This window comes from Zootoca vivipara, chromosome 3 (genome assembly GCF_963506605.1).
Source record: "Zootoca vivipara chromosome 3, rZooViv1.1, whole genome shotgun sequence".
Classification (NCBI taxonomy): domain Eukaryota; kingdom Metazoa; phylum Chordata; class Lepidosauria; order Squamata; family Lacertidae; genus Zootoca; species Zootoca vivipara.
The window spans coordinates 1828664-1840763 of record NC_083278.1 but is presented as its reverse complement, the minus strand read 5'-3'; the positions used below and the strand labels follow the sequence as shown (position 1 = coordinate 1840763).

Genomic DNA, 12100 nt, shown 5'->3' with positions numbered 1-12100 from the left:
CGGGCAAAGCGGCCTTGCGCTGCCCCGCTCGAAGAGAGCCATGGACGCGGCCCACCGAGCCGCCCTGCTCGCGGCCTCCTGCCTCCACACGCCGGTAGACCCGCGCACCAGGGCACCGGTCGCGCTTTACGAGAGGGAGACCGGAAGGCCCGCGCCGGGGGGCGGCGAGCGGCAGGTAGGCGGGTAGGTCGGAAGCGGGGGAGGCCGCTGCAGCCGCCCGCGTCGCCTGAGTCGGCGGGTTGGTGCCCCCTGGTGGCCGCGGGAGGGAACGGCAGGAGGCGCCTTCCCCCTTCCTCCCTGTCTGGCTGGGGTTCTTTGCTTTCCTTTCCAGGAAAAGTGGCACTTGCTGCATGTCTCGAGGCAAAAGAGCGGAGGGGAGGAGCGCGTTGTTGTTTTAAAATTATTATTATTATTATTATTATTATTATTATTATTATTATTATTTATTAAACTTAATAGTCCCTTGTCTCCTGAAGGTCTATTATACACACACGCACACGTGCAATAACCATAAAGAAAGAATAATAATAAATAATAATGAAGAATGCTCCCACCCAGTAATTAGAAGGTAAACAACTATATTGCCAAAGAGCAGGGAGGAGGTTTATGCTAGGTGGAAGTTAAATCTTCTTACTGTTTTTGCTTATTTATTTATTTCATAAAATTTATACACCACTTGATTGTTAAAAACCTCAGAGCTTCTCTTACTGCATTTTTATTGAAGCATAGGTAATGTTTCTGGGAATTTGTAAGTCACAAATACTGCTGTTTGGACAGTATTGGTATTGGCTTATATAGGAACCAGATGGTATTTGTATACTAAGCCTACACAAATCTCTTAATGGGCTTTACATGAAAGGAGTCGAAATGAGTTTACATGCAGCTAACCAGAAAGGTGCACAGTGTTGTAGTATATCTGTTGATAAAATGCAAGTATTCATATGAAATTAGAAATAAAAATAGATTTAAATGTTTATTACAGTTGAGCAACTTTGGCTATAGGATGATGTCACTTTTATCATGTCTCAGCCGTTTTCAATGCTGAGAGATGCTGAGTTCCACAGTTTATGGCACCTACCACTTGACCAAATTACTAGCATTTTATACTTACTTATATTTCTCCAAGGGAAATGAAAACATTATAATAATATTCTGTTTTAGGATAGTTTGAGTCCTAAGAAACAGCAGCATTCTACTGGGCACGCCGACTGCAGAGACTGGATAGACCTCTCCAAAATGTACCTTTCAAATCAAGAATATTATTTAAAGCTGGAAGAGCTTAAGTACGCTCACCTGGAGACCATGGCAAAATTGGAAAACATGTATCGGAATAAACTGTATCTAAAAGATGTTCAGCCTTTATCAAATCTGGATGTGACCCATAGTATGATTGATAGGTATGGTTTATAATCTATTTTTGTAGTCTTATTTGTCTGAAGATGTTAAATGTTGTAGTGACAGGCAGCAACCCTTTTAGGGGTTGAGACGTGATTGCCGACGTGCAGGTCTTTTGGACCTGGAAGAGGGCAGAATGGGTGGGACGGGACAGAACAGGGCATAATGGGGTGGGATGTGCTTATGTGTGCTCTGCTGACACATGCAGGGGCCAGGAATGGAACCCAAGCATGAAATAGCCACTGCGTTTATAGTATGGAGGAATCTGCATGCTGGTAATCTCACCAAAACAGTGTTTTATTTACTATATTCCAACAGCTTAATTTTTTTAAACTGCCGAAGAACCTTCCGTTCTAGATTTTTGTATCGGGCCACACTTGTTTCCCTGCAGGTAACTCAGAAAGAACAGCTGAACAAGGAAGAGAACTGAGTATTTTGTGTGTGTGTGTGTGTGTGTGTTTCTTGCCTTGATTTGTTTGAAAATATCCTTAACTGTAGGATAAACTCCTTAATCCTACTGAAAACGTCAGAATTGGTTCAACTATTATGGTGTACAATAGGTTATATATAGAGATATAGATATAGATATAGATGTCAGAAGGTAATTATTTAACTTTCAGAGTTACTGAGTGTGTAATACTGCTAATTGCTTAACTATGCTTAAGCAATTGGGAGTGCAGGGTTGCATCCACTTTCTTCCCCGCTCGATCCTTTTGGACTGGAGTATAAATTCTTCCTAGGGATTTTTTTTTGTTGTTTAGTCGTTTAGTCGTGTCCGACTCTTCGTGACCCCATGGACCAGAGCACGCCAGGCACTCCTGTCTTGCACTGCCTCCCGCAGTTTGGTCAAACTCATGTTGGTAGCTTCGAGAACACTGTCCAACCATCTCGTCCTCTGTCGTCCCCTTCTCCTAGTGCCCTCCATCTTTCCCAACATCATGAATAGAATTTAGCACTCATTAACTATTACATTGGATGGTGGCATTAGCTGATGCTAAGACTAACCAGGCTTCCTGCTTACACCAGAATCTGAAGCCATGGTTTAGGACAGAAATACTGAAATGGGACTGAAATGAAATTTCGGGAACATAGTATGCTGCTTTAATACCAGGTCAGTCCATTGATTCATCTAACCCCGTATTGTCTCCACTGACTGGGAGCAGCTCTCCAGAGTTTCCAGTTAAGTTCTCTCCCAGCAGCACCTGAAAATTCCAAGGATTGAAGCTGGGACATTCTGCATGAGCTATGGCCTGTCTCCCTATTCATAGTAACAAATTACTTTTGCTTAGGGTTTTCCAAAGGTTTTAGAACACTGCTCAGATATTCCTTAGGGAGTGTCTTCTAAAATTAATTTTCAGTTTTGCTAATAGGAATCCTTATTTTTACTTCTATTCTCTGTCTTACAGGAGACCAGTGATGTGAGTTCTGATCACAGACATAAAGCTAACTATTACTTCTTAGTATTTCTGAAGGGAACTCTCCCTTTGCTTCTCTCTGTGTCTGAAACAAATGTGAATGCAATGCATGGTTCTAATCTGATTAAGTCTTCACCAATGTTGCCTGTTGCCATTTTAAGACTGAAACAAGTTTTAGACAAGGGTTCCCAAACTAAGGCCCAGGGGCCGGATGCGGCCCAATCACCTTCTAAATCCGGCCCGCAGATGGTCTGGAAATCAGCATGTTTTTACATGAGTACAGGTGAAACGCGGAAAATTAGAATATCGTCGAAAAGTGCATTGATTTCAGTAACACAACTTAAAAGGCGAAACCAGTCTATGGGATAGATGGATGACATGCAAAGCAAGATATGTCAAGCCTTGATTTGTTGTCATTGTCATTATTTGTTGTTAGGCGGGTCAATTATAAATGGAATGTCATTAATGAAATGTAATAGCAATGTATATTTTTGTATGATTGTAACTATTTGCTTTATTCTTTTATTTAAAATGCATCTCTGGGTTATTTGTGGGGCATTGGAATGCGTTCATATTTTTAAAAAAGATATAGTCCGGGCCCCCACAAGGTCTGAGGGACAATGGACCGCCCCCTGCTGAAAAAGTTTGCTGACCCCTGATTAACCTCATGATTTAACTCAACCCCCCCCTTTAAAAACTGTTTTCAAACATCCAGCCTAAGTTTGCCTGGTCCTAATACAAATATTTTACTAAACTGTACATTTTATCATAAGGAGCAAGTGGAGTTTAAGTTTGCTTTTGATCACCCAGGTTGGGGAGAGCTATTTTTCAGGCTTCTGGTAACACAGGTGATGAGCTAGGACACATAGGCCAACCTGCTATACTGGTGGGATTCTTTAGACTTGAAATGCTCCTCCATTCTGTTATTCATCAAAGCAGTCTGGTTATATTTTGCTGCTTGCAGAGAACTAACCTTCACGTTTTTATTTCCTTTTAGATCTTGGGAGCCAAGCCCCTTTCAACCTCAGAATATGTGTAAATCATTTTCTGAGCCTGATTTGAACAATTCTTTTCATTCAGATTTATCTCATATATCTGATAAAGAATTAGAGTTAGAAGAAAATGACAGTGAAGACAGATCACTAACCTTTGGTAAGGAGCAAGCTGAAAATTCATGGGATGGGTCATCTTTGGAGGACTATTCTCACTGCAACCAAAGTATTTTATCCAAATTACAGACTTTGAGGAAGAGCAGGAGGAAGAAAAAAAAGTGGTCCCCAAAGATCACAGTACCTGAGCCTTTCCAGATGACTATCAGAGAAGCTAGGATAAAACAACAGAACATAAAGTCAAAGTCACTGATTGAACTAGAAAATAACTTGCTGAGGAAAGAATTGGAGGAGGAAGCAGAATGTCAAAAGAAATTCCGAGCCAATCCAGTGCCTGCTTATGTTTTTGTCCCTCTCTATCATGAGATTATGCAGGAAAACGAAGAACGTAGAAAGGCACTAAGAGAGAGAAGGCGAAAGATCCTTCTAGCTTCACAAAAGCCATTTCAGTTTATTGAGCGGGAAGCACAAAAGAAAGAAATGAAGAAAATGCAGTTGAAGGGCATTTCTTCACCAGAAAAGAAAGCAAAAGTATTCAAAGCAAAGCCAGTTCCTAAATTTGTTTATAGTTCAGAAATTAATGAGAGGCTAAAGGAAGAAGAGCTTTATAGAGATATTAGAATTCAGATGAGATCAGAAGAGCTTCTGCGCAATTCATCTGTCCCTAACAGTAGGTTAGGAAACAGAGGCATTAATAAGAATAGGCAGCAAAATCATCTTGAGCTGACTAAAGAAGTGGAACACAGACCAAAGACCAAAGCCAAGGTCCCAGATTTTGAAAGTTTACATCAAAAATTCCTGAAGCGGCTTCAGAGACAGAAGAATGTGAAACACATTACAGCCTGTGAACCCTTCAATCTCTGTACACCAAATATAGAGTCCAACAAAGAGAAAATTCTTGAGGACATTCAAATGGATGAAGAAAAATTAAAGGAAACACGCTGGCCCTATGCCTCTTCAAGAGCGAAGCCTCAGATGAGGTCTTTGAATGCAAATTCATCTCCTTCAGGCTGTGAAGGATCTGTATCTCCAAGAATTACAGAATCTACAAGACGACGACTGCAAGCAGTCAGGTGAGCTGTTCACAGGCCTGGACTGATGTAATTGTCATTAGTTTAATTTCAAGTTGCCTGTGGAAAATTAAACCATGTTGATGCAATAAGATACTAAGATACTAAAAACTACGATCCACATGGGATTAATAAAACTATTATTCTCTGTTTATAATGGTTTTACTAATTGCATGTGGATTTTTTTTAAAGAAGTAATTTTTATTGGTTTTCTGTTTAACAACAGAATCTGTTGTTAAACAGATTATTTGTTTAACAACATAAGTAGACAACTAAACATAATCATGTTAATCATGTTTTTTTGATAACAAAATATGAAGATTATCTTTGAATGTGTGAAATTCATGCTATTTTGGAGAGGAATTCGGTGTTGCACTAAGGCAGTCATTTCATCAGAGCAAGCATTTCAGGTGAAATGAACCCCTCTTTCCTTCGTCCATGTGCTGTTCTGGGGCTTTCAGGGAATGGGGGTGGCGGGTGGGGAAGTCCTTTTCCTCCCCATAATTGTTTTAAGCCACACTCCATTGTCAGCAGCTGATTTTGCACCCCCTCTTCCCAGATCTTGTGTCTGGTGTTGGGGCACCAGTCACTTTCCCCTAGTTACACAACTGACAAGACCAAGGGGCTCAACAATTTCCTGAGTTCAGTGTTCTTGATGTAGTGGTTGTAGCAATGCATGTCTCCAGAGAACTGTGGATGGGTGGTTGGCTATGCTCTCTTTTAGGGTAAGGAAACCCATCTTTGATTAGTCTCACGGTGGAGCATTAGAGGAAGTACATTGTTACATTGCATGTATGTCTGAACTCACATGCATGTCCCACACTCATGTGTGTTCATACACAGACTACTGAGAGGTTTAGGGTCCTTTGATAGAGTCATGATGTGTGTCCTTTATGAATAGGTGTTTACCTAATAGCCACAAGAAGTTCCTACACCAGAGGAATAAAATAATCTTGGTGTATTATATGAAATGAAAGTGACAGAATAGATAAATGTTGCTTCAGAAAGCAGAATTACAATTTAAGCAGGCAAAGAGTGAGTGAAAGAATCCCTAACTATTCTCAAAAGCTTATAGAAAAGAGCGTGACAATTTCACCACAAGACCCACACTAATAGCAAGTCAAGAAATAGAGCGGGGGAAGGTATACTTGTCCTTGAAGCGAAGGTTGTGTTGTTTCCATTGGAGTGCTAAGTAAGAATTCTTTCTTGGAGCTTGGAGAGCTAACTAACAATTGAAAATCTAGGGTTTTTGTAATAATTTTAGCCAATTCATTCTAATGGAGAAGGAAGGGAGCATTGAGACGAGCAATTCCTACTATTTCAGTATTTCTATTGTTCTGTTGTTTCTTCTGGGGGTTTCTTGCCTATTTCCCATTTTGTTTATTTTGCTTAATAAAATGTTGAAAGAATCTAGTGAGCAATGACTGAACTGTTTATCCTTGTTTACTTCCTGTCTTAAAGTTACCTTACTATTATCATGATGGCATCCATTCAGGTGTTGATTAGATGCTATTAGTTGCTAGATTTACATGTGCTGATATTTACACAAGGTATTTGGAGCTCAGGGTGTCTCTTCAGTGCCTTCCAGGACATATTTTTTGAGATACGGCTGGTACCAGCATCAATCAAATTCATAATGGGGATCTCCTGTTATATTAAGTTATGCCAAACTTCTTACTCATGCCATGATCTACAGTAATAAGTCATAGAAAAAGTTCAGATTGACACACAGCCATTCACATCATTTTTTATTAAATGTATCACAAGACTAACAAAACATTCCAGCAATTAAAAAGAAAGAAAGAAAAACAATTGAGCACGATCATGTATAAGGGTAAAGAGATAAAACATATTTTTATATAATAATAAAATATACTTACACAAAAGAGGCAACATGGCAGTATTCCAAGACAGGACACAGGCACCAGATGAAATAATATTTGGGTGGGATTTGCCACCTGCGTGAAGTACATTACTTCTTGATCTGTGTAAGTGTATCCTTGAAAAATTCCATAAAGCCTTTTCTCAATTTAAATTTATTTAGTTCTGCTTTATTGTGTTATTCAGGGAGTCAGCTGAGGAAAAAAGGAAGGTAGAAGAAGAGAAGAAGAAAAATAGAACAAAACAAAAAGAAAGAGCAAGAAAGCTACAGAGACTTATACACACCCGGGCTGAGGCAAATGATCCCCATCAAAGTCTAGCTCAGATGCATAAATCGAAGTTTAAAATATTCAGGTATTCTGCTAATGTATCCTCCAAATCCTGACCCAATAGGTGCAAGAGCATTAGTTCAGTAGCAGGCCCTCAAAGAGTATAACATAGTATAGTCTTGCTGCTTCTATTTTTACTTTGCTGTGAAAGTTCATGATTAAATTCCATACCATTTCCATGTCGTGGTATATTAAAAAAACAGGAAACATGAAAAGCAGAGAATGAAAGAATATCTCCAGGAGTTGGAAGAAATGGAAGAAAGAGTGCAAAAGAGGCCACTGTTGTTGGAACAAGCTACACAGGTTATTGACATCTCTCCTATATTGGGGTGCCAGCTTTCTTTTTTATCTGATGATCAAGAACTGTCATTGAGGTGATGTAAGTTATGCCACCTTCCCAGTCTCCTGTCTCGCCATTGCATCACTTCTGTATGCCTCATTTCATTTGTCAGTGCTTTCTCAACCAGCAATGATTGCTGCCTTCTTGGTTATAATTGTGTACAGTAATGTCCCAGTTAAGGCTTCTTATTTTATACTGTACTCTGCATTCCTAATCCACCCATCACAGTGTGAAGGGTAGAGGAGACACCACTTAATTTAACTGTGATTACACTTGTTTTGTTTGCTTGCTTGATTTCTAGTCTGCCTTTTGATCCAGAAGGATCCCAAGCAGCTTACTTAAAATAATGCAACAACATTAGGTCTGCTGCTTTCATTTCTAGCACATGGTATTGCTCTGTGGTAGTGTGTCTTCCCTTCTACCTAAAGCTGCAAGTCAAGGGCAGAGATGGACGAACCAGCTGCAGCTGAGCAGATATGTAATCTAAAGATTTAATATTTTTAATATGTAATTTAAGCATTTAATGTGTGCCGGCGCAGAGGTGTTGAGTACCCAATTTAAAAATGACACTGTCTAAAGCTTTGTGTTTGTGTTCCACAACATTTTCATGCTCTGAGATCATGGATGTTTGGCAACCAATGTACACATCCACAGCCGTATATATTCTTTAAATTTAAGAGTATCTTAGTAACGTATTTTGTTGTTATTCTTTTACTCTACCTCTCCTAAAATATAGAAAAATGCACGAATAGCTGCTGAGAAGCATTACTCTGATATTCTTCGAGAGCTGGGACTATGTGAAGAGTTTGTTTCAAAGAAAGGTGAAACGGCTACAAAAATGCTTTTGCAGGACCATTCCAGTGGTGGCTCTGACATTTTGACAGCAGACGGCGAAAGGTAAATACTGCCAGTGGTTGCCATGGATCAGGATGGGCAACTTGTGGCCTTCCAGATGTTGTTGGACTCCAACTGCCAGCAGCTACCCAGCCAATGTGGCCAAGGATCAAGGATGATGGAAGCCGTGCTCTAACAAAATTGGGAGGGATACAGATTCCCCATCCCTGCTCTAGATGTTTTAAGAGGGAGACTGACAACTTTAATCTCAAGCTGCCCCTTTTGCTGTAGCTTATTCCAATAGCACAGAACTCTAAAATCCAAAGCCTCATATGCATGTAGTATGTCTGCGCCTCCTCTTGAATCTCCATTGGGTGACAGTCAGCATCTTGTGAGTGAGCTTCCCCTTCCTCTTCTTTCCTCTGCTGGCCCCCATGCCATCCCAGTCTTGTCTAGTGGGTTCCCCAACTTTCCAGAGAGTATGCAGGGGACTGTATGGGAGGTGGTGGGGGATCTGTCCTGCCAACTGTGGTCATTCTACAGACAGATGGATACTGTTGGATTTCACCCATTCAAAAGAATGTGAAAATATTCACAGCCCTTATACCTGCAGTTGATTGGTGGATTGAAGAATTGATGGTAAAAGTACTCAAAGTAAAGCAAACTGCCAAAACCTAAAAGTCCACGGATGCTTCCTCTAGCTGGGATTATGCTAAGTGTGCATTTCCTTTTTTTACTCAGTTATTAGGTTATTACATCAGAACTGCAAGAACTGGAATGGGCAAGGTAATCAAGCAGCCAAGAGGTTTTATTTGCAGCTTTAGGAAGAACAACAGCAGACTTGGAGCTCCCTAGTAGACATGACAATACCGTAGCTGCCCTTATTTTTCAGGAGTGTTCCCTAGAATGGAGGGGCTGTGAGCCCATCCCCTGAACCACCCCATATATACCAATCGTGTTGGAAAATTAGTCATTTTAGCTTGATATCTTCTTATTGAGTTGGCCTAGCTGGGCTTGTGGCTGATTAGATTGACTGGCACATAGCCAGAGCTAGGTCCATGAGTATGAGGACCAACCACATACATGGCTCCAACATCGGAGTGCTAATTTTAAAAACAAGGCTATTCTGTACAGTATATTGTTAACACAGAAAGCAGGCTGTTTGGAGACTTGCTTTCAGGATGTCCTCAAGAAAGGACACAGTGGTGGTTTTATCACTTACTGTCTTCTCACAGTCAAGATGGAGAAGGGCAGGCATTTAGAGTTTGCTCCAGGGGTTCTTTGTTCTTGTGGGCTTATGATTCATTTCATCGGGGGGACACTCATCTTCTGTACCAGTGCATTCTTTGAATACATGTGCATGGTAGCCTGATGGCTTCTTTGTTCATGAGGCATTCCAAGATGGGTGGCTTTGTCTCTCTGCAGATACCTCCTTTGAGGGTATCTGGGAGGGTGCAGGGCACATGGTGGGGGGAGGAAAAGAGGGGCAGACCTGCTGCACAAAGCAGAAATCCTTGCCCGGATGGACCTGTGACTTAGTGCTGCATTGGATGCCAGCCATAATTCTACACAAGTTGAAACTAAATTTTACAATGCAATAACATTGTCCCCATTGCAATAACACAAAATCGTGGCGTTTGACAAATTTGAGAACAGCTCTTTATGGGTGTGATCTGATTGGGTCATAATATGTATTCAGCTGTTCTTCAGAGGATGCCAATGGGCAGTATTTTTCTTCTGTTTCTCCTGTAGTGATAATGAAAATAAAGCAGGAGATGGAGAATTTGAGAGAGAATGGGAGAGCTCACAACTCCATTCTGCCCAGTCCTGTGGAGAGGAGGATGGTGATGAGGAGGATGTGGAAGCCTCTGAAGATGAGCTGGACATGGAGGCTCAGCCAGATCACGATGACCAGGATGCTTCTGAGTATGAAAACAATGAACAAGCTGCCACAGAAAAAACCAGTGATGATGAAGGCTAATTGAAGTACATGGCTGCTTCCATGTTGTGTGGGTTTGGGTGTTTTGCATTTATTCTATTGCTCCAAATAATATAAGAGAGGGGGGGGGGAAGGAACAACTGGTGCAAATAGAGTTTTGAAGCATTTTTAATGTGCCGATCAGCTGTGAGTTTTCAACTGACATATTTTATTTTATTTATTAAATTTGTAGTCTGCCCTATATCTGCAAGTCTCAGGGTGGTTACCGGGATAAAATCAGAATATAAAACCACAAAATTCATAATCAAAACAAAAACAACCAAATAATCCTTCCCCCACATTTTAAAAAGGCCTGGTTAAAGATGAAGGTTTTTGCCTGGCACCTAAAGGTGTATAATGAAGGCCCCAGGCAAACCTCCCTGGGGAGAGCAATGCACAGATGCGGAGCCACTACAGAAAAACATGTGTTCCCACCCTATGGATCTCGTGGAGGAGGCACACGAAGAAGGACCTCAGAAGATGATCTCAGGGTCTGTGTAGGTTCATATGGAAAGAGGTGGTCCTTGAGGTATTGCAGTCCTGAGCTGTTTAAGGCTTTATAGGTTAAAAACAGCACTTTTAATTGGGCCTGGAAACTAATTGGTGTCCAGTGCAGTCAGAGCAGGATCGGTGTAAAACACTCAAACCATCTTGCCCCAGTGAGCAACCTGGCCGCTGAATTCTGCACTAGCTGAAGTTTCCAAACCATCTTCGGAGGCAGCCCTACATATAATGCATTACAGTAATCCAACCTTAGAGGTTACCAGAGCATAGGCAACATTAGTTAGGCCAGGGGTCACCAACTTAAGGCCCATGGGCCGGAAGCGACCCGCAGAGGTTGTTTGACCAGCCCACGAGCCGCCCCTGAACCGAGCCGCCCGCTTGCGCGCTGCACTAAGACGGTGCAGCATGGCGCAGGGACTCGCTTCCGTGACGCCGAAAATTGCGTCTGCGCAGACGCCAAAAATTGTGTTTGCAATCCGGCTCATGGAGGGATCTCCATGGGACCGATCCGGCCCAGGCAAGATAAACCTTGCTGACCCCTGAGTTATTAGGCTATCCCTGTCCAGATAGGGGCATGGCTGGGCCACCAGCCAAAGCTGATGGAAGGCACCCTGGGACACTGAGGCTACCTTTCATTTACTCCTTTTATTATAAAAAGCAAAGGTAGCATGTTGGTCCCTAAGGGGAAAAAACCCTCCAAAATTTACAGTTTGGCAATACCTTATTAGGACAAATCGAAATATCACAAAGCAGTGGCAAACATTTGTGCATAGCTGCCAAGTTATCCCTTTTTTTAAGGGATTTTCCCTTATGCTGAATAGGCTTCCTCGCGAGAAAAGGGAAAACTTGGCAGCTATGCATTTGTGTTTTCCAAAATTCTTAATCAGGCAAGATATTACATAGAGCAAGGGCAGGGGAATGAGGAAAAATATGCAAATACTGTATAAAGTATATAGATTTCAGTAGAGGTGTGCGTTAGCTGTGTGTAGAGGCTGAATAACAAGGTGAATTAGGCTGATTTGAGGTATCCCAAGTTGAAGCACAGGGACCCAGGTGGCAATGTGGTTAAACCACTGAGCCTAGGGCTTGCTGATCAGAAGGTCGGCGGTTCGAATCCCTGTGACGGGGTGAGCTCCCGTTGCTCGGTCCAAGCTCCTACCAACCTAGCAGTTTGAAAGCACGTCAAAATGCAAGTAGATAAATAGGTAAGGTTTACAGCGGGAAGGTAAATGGCGTTTCCATGTG

General features: G+C 41.7%; 1 protein-coding gene across 2 annotated transcripts; it reads left to right on the top strand.

Annotated features, from left to right (window-relative positions):
• Positions 1 to 11617, top strand: FAM161A (FAM161 centrosomal protein A). Of its 2 annotated transcripts, XM_035110432.2 has the most exons (7): positions 1 to 175; positions 1162 to 1397; positions 3808 to 4992; positions 7057 to 7224; positions 7403 to 7502; positions 8276 to 8436; positions 10126 to 11617. In XM_035110432.2, exons 1-7 carry the CDS (start codon positions 41 to 43, stop codon positions 10352 to 10354), a joined length of 2214 nt encoding a protein of 737 aa, XP_034966323.2. In that variant the 5' UTR covers positions 1 to 40; the 3' UTR covers positions 10355 to 11617. The 2 variants fall into 2 exon arrangements, with proteins under 2 accessions (XP_034966323.2, XP_060128291.1); XM_060272308.1 differs by lacking the exon at positions 7057 to 7224.
• Positions 11618 to 12100: the final 483 nt, after the last annotated feature.

What these genes read in the sequence shown, in the direction of transcription:
- FAM161A (XM_035110432.2), top strand. Translation starts at nt 41, where the DNA reads ATGGACGCGGCCCACCGAGCCGCCCTGCTCGCGGCCTCCTGCCTCCAC. An exon ending in CGACGACTGCAAGCAGTCAG is followed by an intron (nt 4,993 to 7,056) that starts GTGAGCTGTTCA and finishes TGTGTTATTCAG; the next exon opens with GGAGTCAGCTGAGGAAAAAA. An exon ending in TTGACAGCAGACGGCGAAAG is followed by an intron (nt 8,437 to 10,125) that starts GTAAATACTGCC and finishes TTTCTCCTGTAG; the next exon opens with TGATAATGAAAATAAAGCAG.